We start from the raw sequence: 15,544 nt of genomic DNA, 5'->3' as shown, positions 1-15,544 counted from the left end.
ACTAAGAGATGAAACATTTTGCTTAGATGAGGAGTCAGCCGTATGCTGATATTTTCCAAGGATGACCTTCATTTTATTATAACTGAACACTGTAAATGTAACAGTCCAGAACATGTCTATCATTTTTAGAAATGGCAAAACACCACTGTCTACCACTGTACGCACATTAAAACTAATTATGAGATGCTGTCCTTTCCAAGTGAAAGATGATTTTATTCATGACTGATTAAGATGGGAAAAGACTTTACTAACCACACGTTCGTCAGTATATCCTAGTGAAAGTGATTCTGACACAGAGAGTAAGAAGCACTTATATGGTCTGAAATCAATGCAGTCTGTGCTGAAATAGTTTTGATGTAATCTCTTACGTGTCTTGCGAGCCGAGTCTTCCACAAATAAAGACGAGATGTCTTCATCTACGCCAACTTCATTTCTTGCGATGCAGGTGTAAGCTCCGGTGTCTTCATACCGCACGCTACCGATGTGCAACTCACTGCCATTCACTGGAAAACACAACACGTCAACAAACGGCTCTAAAACATTTCATTCCTTTTCTTCAATAATTATGTATACACTTATACACTTCCAGTCAAAAGTGTGAACACACGTGCTTTTTTATTACTTTTTAAATTGATTATTGAATTAATAAGCATTTACACATTCTTTTATTGTACTTATTATATTTAATATTTATGTGACTGTTGAATTAATAAGAACTTTTTGTACTTATCATATTTTATATTTACATAATTTAACTATTACCTTCACTATTGCTACACATTTTGAAATAATTGTAAAGCCATTAAAGGTATAAAACATGAAAGAAAGTATTGGAACTGTGAGACTTTTTGTGTCATACATAAATGATATCTATATACAGTATATATATATATATATATATATGAGTTTGGTTCCGAAATGAGATAACTCAGTTTTAAGAAAAAATTAAAAATCATGTTTTTTTATTGTGTATTCCAATTAATATCAATCAAACTGCAGTTGGTTTGTTTCGATTTAAGCCATAATAACTCGAAAAATACAGATAGCTTACACAATAAAAACATGATAACATAATAAAAAACAATATTTTTGATTTTTTTTTAATGGAGTTATCTCGTTTTGGAACTTCATATGTACGTATAATACATCACTGAAGTCTCTGGTTATTATCTGAAAGATCATGTGGTGCATCATGGGATCTTTCTTAACCCTGCACATGCAGTGTTTATGTAATTACTTTCAACAAAACTAATGTGAAACATTGAAGCAAAAGCCTTTAGATCAAAAGGTCTATACGATTAGCACATTCAGTCATGTGCGTGTCTAACCTTCCCGCACACAAACACAGAGAAAACACACAAGGCTTCCAGCAAAATCAACAGGCAACTGCAGCACAATAACATAAATCCTCTAAAATAAGCAAAAACTATCATCAACTTTAAGGTGTTTGTTCCCACGTGAACAAAATGACACATAACCAATAACATTTTTCATTGACAGAGCTTTGGGTGGAAATCTTAAAACCTATAAAAGGTTTCCCTGTGGTGTAGATAATACTGGACCAGGTTATAAAGTCCAATACTTGGATTTATTGAGTGTCTGGTTTTTCAGAAATAGTTTCTTTTGCAAATGGCCAAAGAAAGAGAAGGTACAAGAGAAACAGGAAGACCCATTGTGTGCTGGAGTTTTACATGGACTTTCAAAGGCAATTATTTTTGTTTAAGCATGGATAAAAGTGGATCAAAGTATTTTCCCCATAATGTCAAATTCTAATCCAAAGCTGTATTCCTGTATAAAAGTAACTCACTATCTATTTCTATTGTACATTTTCAGTAGTACACATTTAGAACAGAAGTTATTTTACCGATCATAAACTCCATTTTTATAGCATACACAGTTTTATAAAAAAAAACCCACCGGGTTATTGGTTTGTGTCATCTGTGATCTTTATATATTGTATTTGTTTGATCTATATATCCCACAGCTCTTCTAGCTGTGGGATGCGGCAAAACGCAACGCGACAGTGGTCCAGTCTGGTGTATTCAGTCACGGGCTAAAGGGTGCGTCAGTGAATCTCTGTCAGAATCTGTCAGACAGCGCATCAGTATTAAGTTCTCTTTCGTGCTTGAATGAATAAAACCACACAAGATTATGCAAGTCTAGCATTTTCATAAGCACAGACTTTAACGTGTTAAATCAAATCTTAAATGAATGCAAAGAGTTGTGAAAATGGGAGAGGCGTCAGATCTGCGGCAGCTCTTAAACCTGCTGCTGTGACTCCTGTCATTCATGTTCATCAAAGAACAACAGAAAAGAGGAATTCAATGTGTTTTGTAGCTTTAATGAGAATTCTTCTGTATTTATTATAGAATTTAGCATTAAAGACTATAAAGTGTTTGAGAACTTCATTCAATTTCTGTATATTTCCTACCTGTTCAACATGATAGCTCTCTATTATACTGTTGAATGGCTATAATTAATGTGAAAATAACTAAAAAATAATAGAGACATCAGTTGCAGTACAAATATCAGAATGTTGGCTTTCATTCATAAAAAGATGTCTGTTGTTTCTACATTCTACAAATGATTAGAATGTAAAAGGGTATTTAAAAACATTAATGCTATGTGCGATTAATCAAAGTTTTTTTGTTTAATCAAAAAATGAATCAGTTTAATTCATTTAATCGATTAACAGCACTAATATCCATATTTATTTTGTTTTTAATAATACGCATGATTTTCCTCTTATAACAACACACTGAACCGTCATTAAAGCGGTAGAATGGGAGTCAATGGGGGGCAAAAGGTGCATCCATCCATCAAAGAACGGCTCGACACGGCTCTGTGTTCTTAACCAAGGTCTTCTGAAGCCAATCCATGCGTTTGTTTAAGAGAAATATCCATATTGACGACACTATTAACGATCACGTCTAACATCCGCTGCAGGTGAAGGTTTTGGCTAGAAGGGATACAGCTACCTCCACTGAGCATGCGCACTTCAATACCGCATCATGTTTGTCACGCTAACAGTAGTTAATTACTATTTTGTATTGTTCTTAGTGAGTACTGACTTTCTGAGGTGAACAATAATACTTTAGCTGTAAAAGCCCAAATACTATACTAACAATTTAAAAACATCACTGGATTTAACACGGACGTTCTTGAGACAGCTGTAGTGTATGTAAGTATTTGAGAATGATTCGCTGTGGGTTTCTTCAGCATCGCAGACAGCAGACGGGCGAGAGGACGACATCCAGCTGCACTCCCTCACAGCTCATCAACACCCAGCACGCTGGACAAGTTTAGTGAGTGACACCCAACTTTCCATGTCCTTTTTCCAGGACCGCCAGGGTACACCTTCATCTGCTCTCTACCACATATCCTATATGACGCACTGCCAATGCGTTGTGTAAGGGATAATCCAGGGCCAGTGTCAGGTGGTTCTTGGCCTCCACGTTGTGCATTAAAATCCCTTTAACACACGGCTATAGCCATGGATTATCCCTTACAGTCATTTGCCAAGTTAAAGCTTGTTATTGATGTTTACAGTGTCATTTTTGATCAGACATTTCCGTCAGTTCATTTCAAACATTGATCAAACTGATTGGAACTCGCTGTGCATTAAACGGTTTTCTTCCAGCCAATCAGAATCCAGTATTCAAACAGACCATGGTATAAATAATTATTTCAATAATTGAACACCCCTTTGTTCATTTCATTGCATTCATGATTTACAAACCGTTCTGTACCTTATACTGGTCATGATGTCAAACCGGGCGTTAAGAAAATATGATATAATATATATTTGATTGCCCAACAGATTACATTTCTGCTTTCTGAAAGAGCAGCGCGATGAATGTAATGATTGTGAAGTGAGCTGACGGTAAAGCTGATATTGTTGTTTGGGGAGCAGTTATGTTGTGTGATTTGTCAGGACATCTGCTCAGTGTGTCAGTGAGCTTTGTGAAGTTGTCAGATGTAGCGCTCACCTCTGATGCTGTCTTCATCACAACACAACACCTTGACTGAACACTGTCTGTGTCACATACGCCTTTCATGTGCCGTGGCAAAGATCACACACACGCGCGCAGCCCTTTTTACTTCCCCTTTATCTTCTCGTCTCCGGCATTCTGCTTGCCTGTCTGTTTTTGATCTCATTCTGTCTAGCCTTTGCAGACTTGATTCAAATGAAAACTTCCGACCTTGAAAGCTGATGGCTTCATATTCAAATGAAGCTTGACATCATTATCATGTTTCATTGCATATTTTCAAATCATTTATTCACTCATTATTTGTGCATTTTGTTCTATTCTAGCCTTATACAAAACTGGAGCAAGGGCTTCACTTGGTCTTAAGGCTTAGCAACTATTCTTTGATAGGTGGATGATTGAGTTTTTTTCTCTTTCTATAAACAAAACACCTCATTTGAGATATGACATGTAAATGATAATACTTGTTCTGTGATGTAAGAATATCTAAAGCTTCACATGGTTATTAAAGTAAATTGATGAGAGTGTAAAAAGTACTACGTTAGAAGAATAATAGCCATGATTAAAACATGCTCATAAGCAATATTATTCCTACATGTTTTTTATTCTAAACCACATTCATTTACGCTACAGTACGACTGTTTGTTTGGCGTTGCCCTAGCATACACAAACCCATTGTTGTTTTAAGCCGTCGTTGGGTCAAACATAAACACGTTCTGTGTTAATCTAACCCCGAGGCTGGGTTCGTCTCTTTTTGACCCCACGCTGGGTTGAAAATAACCCAGTGTAAAGCACCAGTGTGCTTACAGATCCATCCATCTCTACCTACAGTGACACATTGTGTCTCCGGCCATCAGTGAGCCGATTATTTGTCATCCAATGAAAGTGGTTTTGTGATAAATCCATGTGTTGTCTTTATGCTTTAAATACATCTGTTTACACAAGCAGTGTCATGAGCCGTTCAAAGGAGTTAGAGTACACAACATTCACGTGTGCAGAATGCTGAGAAATGATAGAAAAGAGAAAAACACCGAGCCGGAGGAACACAAATGTTCCTTTTGAAGCATCAACGTCTGGACGTCTTTTTACAACTGATCATTTTGTGTCAAATTAAACTTCGCTTTGACAAACAGATAACAAGAAATGCTTAAAACATCACAGAAACAAAATAAATTAGAGAGGAATGAGATCCGAGTCTGGACTTTTCATACAGAACTAGTTCACGCATCTGATCTGAATAACAGTCTATTACAGCGAGCAATGGCCTGCACTCAACCAATAAAGTGCTTTCTAATAAGGGGCTACTCTGTAAACAACACTGCGCTCCTGCTGAAAATGAAACGCTCTTTAAATCAAGCCCATTTGGTCGGGGGTGTTATCGTCATTTCATTGACTGCTTTTTTATTATCATGATCTTTGCAGTGAGACTCACATTCTCACCCACAGCACTAAACGCTCGCCATTGAAGGGCTTCAATAAAGATCTAATCCACTGCAGCTTCACTGGAGGATGGGAATGATATTTTCCTAGTAGTTTGTTGGGTTATTAAATGATCGTCACATTATCATCACATTATAATCTGTATATATATATGTTTATTTATTCAACTGATACCTCTGATTCCCGAGTTGAACGGACATGGATCTAATCTTACCGAGCAGAGAAAGCTGTTTCGATCCATGTGGCTGGAGGTCCAGGCCGTTCTTCAGCCATGTGAGTTTAGGGTTTGGAACACCTTCAGCATGGCAGTGCAGGCTGGCGGCCACGCCAGGTTCCTGGGCCTGAGTCTCTGGATAGACTAGGATTACCGGAGGAACTGAGAGACAGATGGAGAGAGACTGTGAAAAACCAATAGACACCAATAAAGAGGGCATCGAGTGGAGGGAAAGTAGTTGAGAAGTGATTAATTTCCAGAATAATTCATTTTCGTTTTGGACTTCCCCCTTTTGTGTAAGCTGGTAACCAAAAATAAATCATTTAATGAAAGCCGTGAAATAAGTGAGAGATGGGATGGAGGGGGGTTGAAAGAACAAAAACATATCCTGCTCAATGTTCCTCATGCAGCTGTATCATTCTTCAATGAGAGTGATTCTACTGACAAAACGAGCTCTTGAACAAATCACGCTTATTGTTCCACTTAATTGAAAATCCTTCCTGCCTTTTCTCCCATAACACAGCAAATTAAAGTGGATTGTTATCTTGTTTATTATGTTCCTTTGATGAAGAAAGATGCTTTATAATTAAACAGTTCAATCAAAAGGCAAAATGTATTTCCTATAACTACACAATTTCAGAGGCACTGAAGGCAAATAAATGACTAGTTGTTCTCTGATTATATAATCTTTGTACTCATAAACCGCCTTCAGCACTGTGCACTTCTGAATTTCTGATTTACATCCCACGTATATAACAAGCTCTCAGCCTCCACCACTGGAGTTCCGCAGAGCTTGGTCCTGAGACCTTTTCCTTCATCTATCTACACCAGATCTCTGCATTCATCCCAGACATACTAGAACTAGATCTTTTCACTGTTTTTTTATTCCTCAACTATAGTTTCTCAACTACTGTCTAGTGCCTCTGCTTGTTCTCAGATCACAACGATAATAATGTGGATCACACAATTTGGCAAGTTTCACACGATTCCACAAATTCAGTCCGAATCTCCAGACAATTTACTGAAACAATTGTGAGATATGAAAGGTTCTATTACTAACCATTCACCTGGAGCACGTGGGTTTGGGACAGCTCTTCGTATTCATACGCATGACAGCTGTAGTTGCCCATGTGAATCGTAGTCACCTTCGTAATGTAGAGGGAGCCTTCTTCACCAAAGTCCTAACGGAACAAGCGAGAAAGATGGAGAATGAAACAGCGCTGAATGAACAGACTGCGCATCAGCGGGCGTCCCGTTGCACAGGGGTTTGTTCCTCACCGCCACACTGTCTCAGGCTGATAAATGGCAAGGGTTAAAAATATAGCCAACATTAGCATGATTAATGAAGCCAGTTGTGCTTTTGTGAGATTGCGTCCCCTCATCTGGGGTTTTGGGGGGGACTCTAGGGGGATTAAAACATTAAAGTGTTTTGTAGTTATATGAGCTTGCCGAGGGTAAATGATTTAAGGACATGAAAGCTCACTTTTAAACCCTAACACACCTGCAGCTTTATAGGGCGAGCTCTTAAAAGGGCGGCACTCCGCAGAGGGAACAAAACAGCCATTTGTTAGTTTAGCAGGGTTGTCACTAATCCAGCTAGATAAATGATCAGAGTCTGTAAAAACATTACTTTGCTAGCGAATACTGAAGAAGTTTTGGGACGAAAAGGACATCTCTTTCAAGGGCACAGATGCTGCTGAAACCCAATGACAAAAACTAATAGCTTTTTATATGAAATAAAGATTGTGAGACTGATAATACTTCACCTATGCCACGAGGTCAATATTATGCAGCATTAATATTGTTTTTAATCTGTGGAGATGTATTGGTGGTAACTTTGCATTGATACTGTAATTAGGAAATTGTCAATAACATTTTCAAATCAATTTTTATTTCTTGGCACGTGTTGAATTATTCAATTAACACGTATTTAGATGGCACCAATAGTTGAAAAGGAAAGGTGTGCTTTAGTAAGTCAGTAACTTAACACCTGGGAGTGGTAGTAATGTCAAATATAAATGTATATAGTGAAATCAAGAGGAGAAAAAACCCTCTTCTGAATCTTTAAAAGGATCTGCATTTTGCATGTTTGACTAAAATGTTACCAGATCTTCAGGTCATGAGGAATAAAAGAGATTTGAAGAACCAGCAGACACACACACTGCACTGCTCTGATGCTCTGCTTTAACGAAACGGTTTCCATTCCACACAGCATCTTTCCAGCTGGATTGAGGTCAAGAATCTGAACTGTCCTTCCTGAAATGTAAAGCGTCTTCTCTTTGAAACCTTCAGCTGTTCATTTACTGCTGTAATTTACTCCAGTGTTTGGTACTCAGTCATTGTGTTTTGCTGGACTCATCTTCTGTTGAGTTTCAGCTCACACATTCTGCTTTTACAGATTTAAAGAAGCCAACAGAGCAGCGCCAACTCACAGCATCGAAAATTCATTCTCCAAACATACTGTATATATTGCAAAACATATTTCAACTGTTTGTTAAAGCAACACTTTTTAGTTTTTCAACCTCTCTAAAATTATTTCAGTGGTAGAACAACTCTTAAACTGAAAAATTCGACTGCTGCTGCTACCCGAGCAGCCTCCTAGCAGCTAAAACCACTATCGTTATTATGGGTCAAGACAACCACATCCCCTGCCTGCGGAAGAGTTTCCAAACAACGTTTCTGCATTCGCCATTTCCATGAGCTTAGTCATCAAATTCACGTGTATTGCGCTGCCCACAGGGAAGCTTATACAACGACATTATTTACGACACTACTAACAGACAATTACACTTATCAACCACATGGGGGAGCCTTGAGCAAACGTTCCATAGTGTTGCTTTAATATGATATAATAAAATGTTGGCTGCTGAAAGGTCAAAGCAACGGTCAATTTTTGCTAATATATGCAGTATAGTAACAGCTATTTTTTGGCACACACATGAATGAGGGGGTTAACTTCAATGTCATGGACTACAGCTTATATTCAAACAAAAGAATTTACACTGTACATCGTTTATTTGCATAGTAAAATAAAAATTTAATAACAATAAAATAGCCATACAAAAACATCCGTCATTCAAATTCTAAATCATTGGGGGAAGATAAGGCCACAGGTTTGAACACTCATCTGTTTATGTATTTGCTTGACAAGTACACTGTAAAAAATTGTTCCGTAAAATAACGGTAAAATGCTGGCAGCAGAGACGCCAGTAATTTACCGTAATTTTACGTTATTCATGCTGTGGAATTATTTTACGGTATATTGCTGTAAGAATTAACGACAGTACATAGCTGTTTTTTAACTTCATCTTTATTGCACAATATTGTCCTTTGGGCTACACATGTCTGCTTAACATAAAATATCTATAATAAAAAAATATTAATAAAATTATAAGCAAATGTTTTAGAAAGGACATAAACAACTTTTTTTATTTAAGAGCAGCAACACAAAAAAAAAGAATGACTCAAGTACCAAGCAACCAAGTCAAGTTTTTCAGTAGCAAAACAAATAATTGAAACTTACAAATAAAAACAATGGCAATAAAACAGGTTACATAACAGAGGCTACCCCCTTTAAACTTGACATATTTAAAACATGAGAGTACATTTATTAAGAGTCTTATGAGATACTGAAGGTGCTGGCATTCAAAAACGTAATTAGGAACTATCCATCAACCATCTGTTGCAGATGACCATAACGTTGGTTGCTTGTTTTTCTCCCTGATGTATTCTATGGAACACTGTAAAACAGCAGAAAACAAAAAAACTCTCAAATTAAATTTAATCAACATTTAGATAAGCGTTGACACTAAACACTAAATATGCAGTGATACAATGATATGTCGGAAATGAGACGAGAATAAATGGCTAAATTTTCCATTTGACCAATATCAGTATTACACGGAGCCCTTTTAGGGACATGGCGGTGGAAAAAAATGAGAGGGAAGAGAAAAATATTTTTTAAAGCTTTTGCGTTCCCTCGCAAAGATATTTGCGTTATCTCGCAAACACTTCATGTTTAATGTCCCGCTGGCAGAATTTAAGACTAGCTCCATAGGCTACATAAACATTAATCTATAGTCGCAGATTCTCGGACCAATAACTCGTGAGCTAAACGTTCTTATAACACAAATTACACCTCATTCTATGTAACGTAAACAATGAACTTTAACTTAATTTTCCACAAATCGAGCCTTTTATTGATCTCAGGCGGGAGCTGGCTGAGACAATACCGAAGGGATCGTCTGCAAAGTGCACAACACGAATATCATTAGGCTACTAATAATAGTCATTAACTTCAGTGCTACATACTGTAGTATAACTAAAACCAGTTTAAATTCAGCAGGAGAGCATTAATGTGTAAACTGAATTTGGTGAGACTTCATTGTGTAACATTTAAGTTATTAATGACTATTTTTGTAATAACGCTTTTCGGATTTACAGTCACTTTGCAGACGGTTCCTTTGGACTTGTCCATGTCGCCTGCTCAGATGATATCAATTTATATTCTCGTTTTGAGGAAGACTGAGATGTAGATCCTAATCTAAGGAATTGTGTGTTATTTGTTTTATAACAACGTCACGAGTTATTGGGAATCTACTATAAACCGCTCCATTGTTAATGTACGGAGCGGGACAACAGGACGTTTGAATGTTTTGCAAGATAACGCAAATATCTTTGCGAGAGAACGCAATGTTTCTCGCGTGAACGCAAACGTTTTGCGAGATAACGCAAAAGCTTTAAAAAATATTTTTCTCTTCCCTCTCATTTTTTTCCACCACCATGTCTAATCATTACGCAAGTGATGCTAAATCAATTTGTATTTGCTAAACACTCAAACTATCAGTTTGCTTTCCTTTCAAGCATAAGCCACATTTAAACGGAAAATCATCGCACTTTCAAACATTACGTTTAGTGGTGATTTGCAGCTACTGTTATTAGCATTAGCAACAGACTGTTTAAGATTACTAACATTAGCCAGTTTGCAATAACCAGTTTTGAAAGTTCAGAGATGACAAAACAAGCCGATAAAACTTGGGGTCTGTAAAATGCAAGTAAATATGAACATTTGGGTTATACTGTATCTCGGAGATGACCAGCCCTTTTAAAATCGCTTAAGTTACTTACTAACTACAGCTTGTTAAGCAGCAATTTCAAACATTACTTGATAATACTTCCTTTCTGAACCACATACTCTCGATAAAAGTAAAAAAATGCTTTATTTACCGTGTAATTTGAACGTGCAAATGCTGGTTGGTGCAGATAAAGCGCTACGGATGGTCCGTCCTCGCGTGGGTCCTCGTCGGGCAGAAAAAGCTGACATTTGTGGGAAAACTCCACCTGGCCAAAATTACCTGACTGAAAATGATTCGGGACGCTAAAGAATTGTCAATTTACTGAACTGACGAAACAATCACGAACTTTCACAAAATTAATTCTCATGCTCCAGAAAAATACTGCATTGTACCCTGTGATATTTTCCTATGCTAAAAGGATATGCAAACATATTCAGTTGACATTAACTGCTCTTTAATTTAGAAACAAATGTAAAAAATAGGATTTGTGGTAACTTTCATGTTTTTTTTTCACTGTAAACCCCAACTGAAGCAACATAAAATTGCATGTTTTAACCATGTGAATTATAATTTAAACCTAAACAGTGTGATAGAAGTCAAAGTAAAAAAAATGCTAACAAAATACATATTTATTGTAGGATTGAGTAATACAATAAGTAAATAGGAAAAACATATTTCAGTCTGTGTACCCAGATAGCACAATCCATCTGGTTTACGTCTATTTGACGTCTGCATGTACATCTGCAAGACATCTTAAATACATAGTTTGCTCATCTGCAATACGTCTCGGAGACGTCTGAACGTCTGTAATATGTCTGTTAAAGATCTGGAGATCTGCTGCTTAAAAACATCTGCTAAACATCTTAGAAAGAGCTGTTGTACATCCATTCTAAATCAAACATCTTACAGACATCTTCTAGATGTCTATATGATGTCTGACAGCAGACATCTCCGAGACGTATTGCAGATGAGCAAACGATGTATTGTAGATGTCTTGCAGATGTAAATGCAGACGTCAAATAGACATAAACCAGATGTATGTGTGCTATCAGGGTAGCCTATATATAGGCCCTATATGTCTGATTGTGCCTGTTGGGTTTCTGCGTATACTTGATGGCTGATTTGATCATATTTATGCTTGTGCTTGGTAATCAAGGGATCAATGTTTGTGAAATGCCAATTGTGTGTAATGAGCTGCAGTGCAAAAAAGTCTGCCATTTTATAATTTTTAAGACTGCATGTCCACTGGGATGGACATTAAATAAATAAAATCCTGTGTTGTACAACTCTAAAATATCTTTAGATTTTTTTGAAAAACATAAAATAATCAAATAAAATAGAACAGGGGCAAGACAATGAGGTTACCATTAACTTGGTAAACAATCTGTGAGGTATTATTAAAATGATAGAAACATGCAGTTTTATTGGTCTAAACCAAAAAAGACATAATGTCCATTCTTATTGAAGCAGGGTCTGAAGGGGTTAACACAGCCCACAATGCATTGCATACAGTACAACAGTATATTACTGTTGACAGATGGCTGTAAATTAACAGTAGTTTCTTAAACTGCAAAATAATGCCCAGGATGCATTGTTTTCTACAGTATATTACTGTTTTAACAAAAAGCGGTATGTTACTGTCAGAATTTGGCTGTTTTTTAACAGTGTAGCTTTAAATGTAAATGAAAATGATAGTAACTTTTTTATGTTTAATAAGATTCGATTTTATCCTACTTGTAAACTCTTTTAAACGCTGGGTTGTTTTGACCCACACACTGTATGTCATGTGTCTGAAGCATCTAATAATATATTAATGTAAAAAACGATTTGGCTAATTTGATACTGTAAAACAGTATAGTTCCCAATAACAATCGGTAGCGATGGTAAAAGCGGTGGTAAGAGCGTTGGTAAAGCGTTTTTTTCCCTGTATTACACACAACATCAGAATGTGGTTTTTAAAATGTTGTTTTTCTTGTAAGAGGGCAGGTTCCGTGTTCTCCTTTTAATTGCAGTAAAAAGAACGACGGTCATTCAATTACCTCATCTTTCCAATTGGGACGGTACAAATGATGTGTGCGGCAGTGAGCTACATCAGTTTCAAACCTGATCAATCCCGAAATCACAACACAATTACATAAAACTACTCAGATGCAGTAATGTGCTGCTGCTGCTGCTTAGAAGGCATGACCTTACATTTTTTGTTTGGACAGTTGTTTGTTGTTGTTTCTCGGTAAAGGACACATTATTAAAAATCTTCTACTTATGTTTTTTACAACATAGGCATTCATCTTAATCTCATAATAGCTTTCTGTTTAAGATGTTTATGTTACCAGATGCATCACTTTACCTACACAGAACATAAATATAACAAGATAAATATACGTATATTATCTTGATCATTCTCATTTGCAACGTAAAGTCTCGGGTCATGCTACTGGAGCACTGGCACAGACTAAAACCCAAATCTTTAAACCCGTATGACACGAGCGATTATCACAGCTGCTCATTGAGTGCCATTTAACCATCTTTACCGCCACACAGGTCTTGTTGACCTGTGTGTTGTTGTTGACTGGGTAACATTTAACAAACACTTCATTAACATGCAATTGGAGTATTGTAATGAGCGAGTGGATAAACACAAGACAGGACACACTTCATTAAACACTTCTCATTCCGACCAACAGCACGTCTGCATTTTAAAACCAAACACACGTGATTGGCTGGTCCGGCCCCTGCGACTAAAATCATTACGTGATTTTCAATTACAACATGATATGAAGTGCTGAGAAAACAAACATGTTTAGTAATTGAAAATGGAAAGTGTGTCTCGGAAAACAGCTCAACATTAAAATTCATCATGTGTTTTGGAGTTTTTTGTTCCTACCATACTGAGTAGTTGTTGGAAAATCAATGCAATGCAGTCTTGTGTGTCATAATTATCAAATATTTATCAGCAGTCCAATTAAATACAAATAACATTTTACAAAACAAAAATACTGTAAAAAAGAATTAATCCTCAAGTTGAGGATGTTTTATAAGTTTTCAAAAGTTCTTTCTTTTGTTATAGCTTTATTCACTTCTTTCTTCATTTTAATTTTCTTACAGAATTTTTATATTTCAGTGACAGGCTAAGACTATTGATTTTTATTAACCTACATATCGCAGATTCAGTTCAACCTTGAATGTTGTCAATTTCATAATCATAGTCGAATATACAACAAACCAAAAAAAAAGAAAATTGTTTATGTTTTGGAAATAAAATTTGTTCAAAATATCGGACACACACATCGGTTTCAGGCTTTATTATTGTGTCTGTGCAGACGTCTACAGACTCTATTCTAAACACACAATATTCTCTGTGGACATCTACTGTAAAGCGTTTCGCATGTTGTTGAGAATATTTTAACATGGAAATGGGTCAATGACAAAGAAGGATGTCCGAGATAATAAGAATCTTTTACAAATCTAGTTCTAACAACAGTGCTGAAATTTGGTTTTCTTGGCATTCAGGTTAAATTTATATACTACATAAAAACATTAAGGCATTTTAACAAAAAATACATGTAGTGACACTACGAATATCAAGTGTTGCTACAGATGTTTGACAACAATTCCTTTTGTAATACAGTCTTATGTTAAAATGTGAACTTTCTCTAATTTTGTGTTTTTTCTGTTATCTAGGAGGCTGTTTGAAGAGTACTCACATTTATATCCTCCAGGTCGAGGAAGTTGAGGATGATGCCGTTTCTCCTCCAGATGATGGGGGGTCTCAGTGTACCCTGAATGGCACAGGACAGCACTGCGCTCAGACCAACAGTCACGGTGGTGACGCTCACACGCTTGTCTTCTGCTAGACTGAGCTGGATGACCTCTGCAAGACAAACATTATAAAGCGGAAAGTGTTTTAAAGCTACAGTTTTACATTAGTTTTCGACTTTTTTATATTTTGAAGGTCTTGAACGTTAAAGGGATACTAAATGTCTTTGTTCTGATGAACAGAAAGAAAGATATTTGGAAGAATGCTTATAATGTTGTTTTCGATTAAGACACCTCTGAGCCTTGTCTGGTAAACTGCCTCTTAGGGGCGGTTTCCCGGACAATGCTTAGGACTAGTTGTCATGGTTCTGCCCTTTCTTGTCTTGCTTTTCTTGATCTTGTGGCAGAGCCATGGCAGAACCTCTTGTTTCATGTGGAGAGAGGCGTTTTGGCCCTTTTGGCTTGCCATACTCTCTCCGGTCCTGTCTCTGTTCCTGCCCTTTCCTTGCCTCATTGCTTGTAATGATTTAATGCCCCACACCTGTTCGCTCTTGATTTGTCCCCTTATTTAATGCCCCTGTGTTCTCTGTCTTGTGTTGGATCATTGCCGTTCGTGTCTTTAGTCTCTGTTAGCTATTCGTATACCTATGTAAATGTTGAATGTAACTTTGTAGGGTGTCCAGGTATTTTGTGTTTCCCCTTACCTGGTTTTGTGAATAGCCTTGTTTTTGTTTTACCCCATCGTGGGTTTTTGTTTTGTCTCTGTTATTATTTATTAAAATCTTGTTAACCCCTTACCCGCTGTCTGCGCCTGGGTCCTCCGTTCTTTGTATCCCTTTGTTTTTGTTTTACCCCATTAAAAGACTTGAGATGTAGTGCACAAACGGCCTGTTTTCATAGTACAGAAAACTGCAGTGTGAACATTTCTCTGTTTGATTTCTATTGAAGACGTCAGGATGAAAAATGAGGACAGAATGTTCATTTCTGGCTGGACTATTTCTCAAAATATCATATATAGTTGAATTATAATTATAAATCATCATATATTGTTGAAAAATGTCATTTATATC

General features: G+C 36.7%; 1 protein-coding gene across 2 annotated transcripts in view; it reads right to left on the bottom strand.

The window, feature by feature from the left end:
• Positions 1–15,544, bottom strand: part of fstl4 (follistatin-like 4) — a 151,032-nt gene that overhangs the window by 13,117 nt on the left and 122,371 nt on the right. For both annotated transcript variants that reach the window (XM_057360496.1, XM_057360497.1), the window contains exons 7-10: positions 14,423–14,589; positions 6,704–6,824; positions 5,644–5,805; positions 369–503 (exon numbers count right to left, since the gene is read on the bottom strand). In XM_057360496.1, coding sequence (XP_057216479.1) covers positions 369–503; positions 5,644–5,805; positions 6,704–6,824; positions 14,423–14,589 — 585 coding nt within the window. The remainder of the gene's footprint in view (positions 1–368; positions 504–5,643; positions 5,806–6,703; positions 6,825–14,422; positions 14,590–15,544) is intronic.

Source organism: Triplophysa rosa, linkage group LG19 (assembly GCF_024868665.1).
Source record: "Triplophysa rosa linkage group LG19, Trosa_1v2, whole genome shotgun sequence".
NCBI lineage: Eukaryota > Metazoa > Chordata > Actinopteri > Cypriniformes > Nemacheilidae > Triplophysa > Triplophysa rosa.
This window is presented reverse-complemented; position numbering and strand designations above follow the sequence as displayed.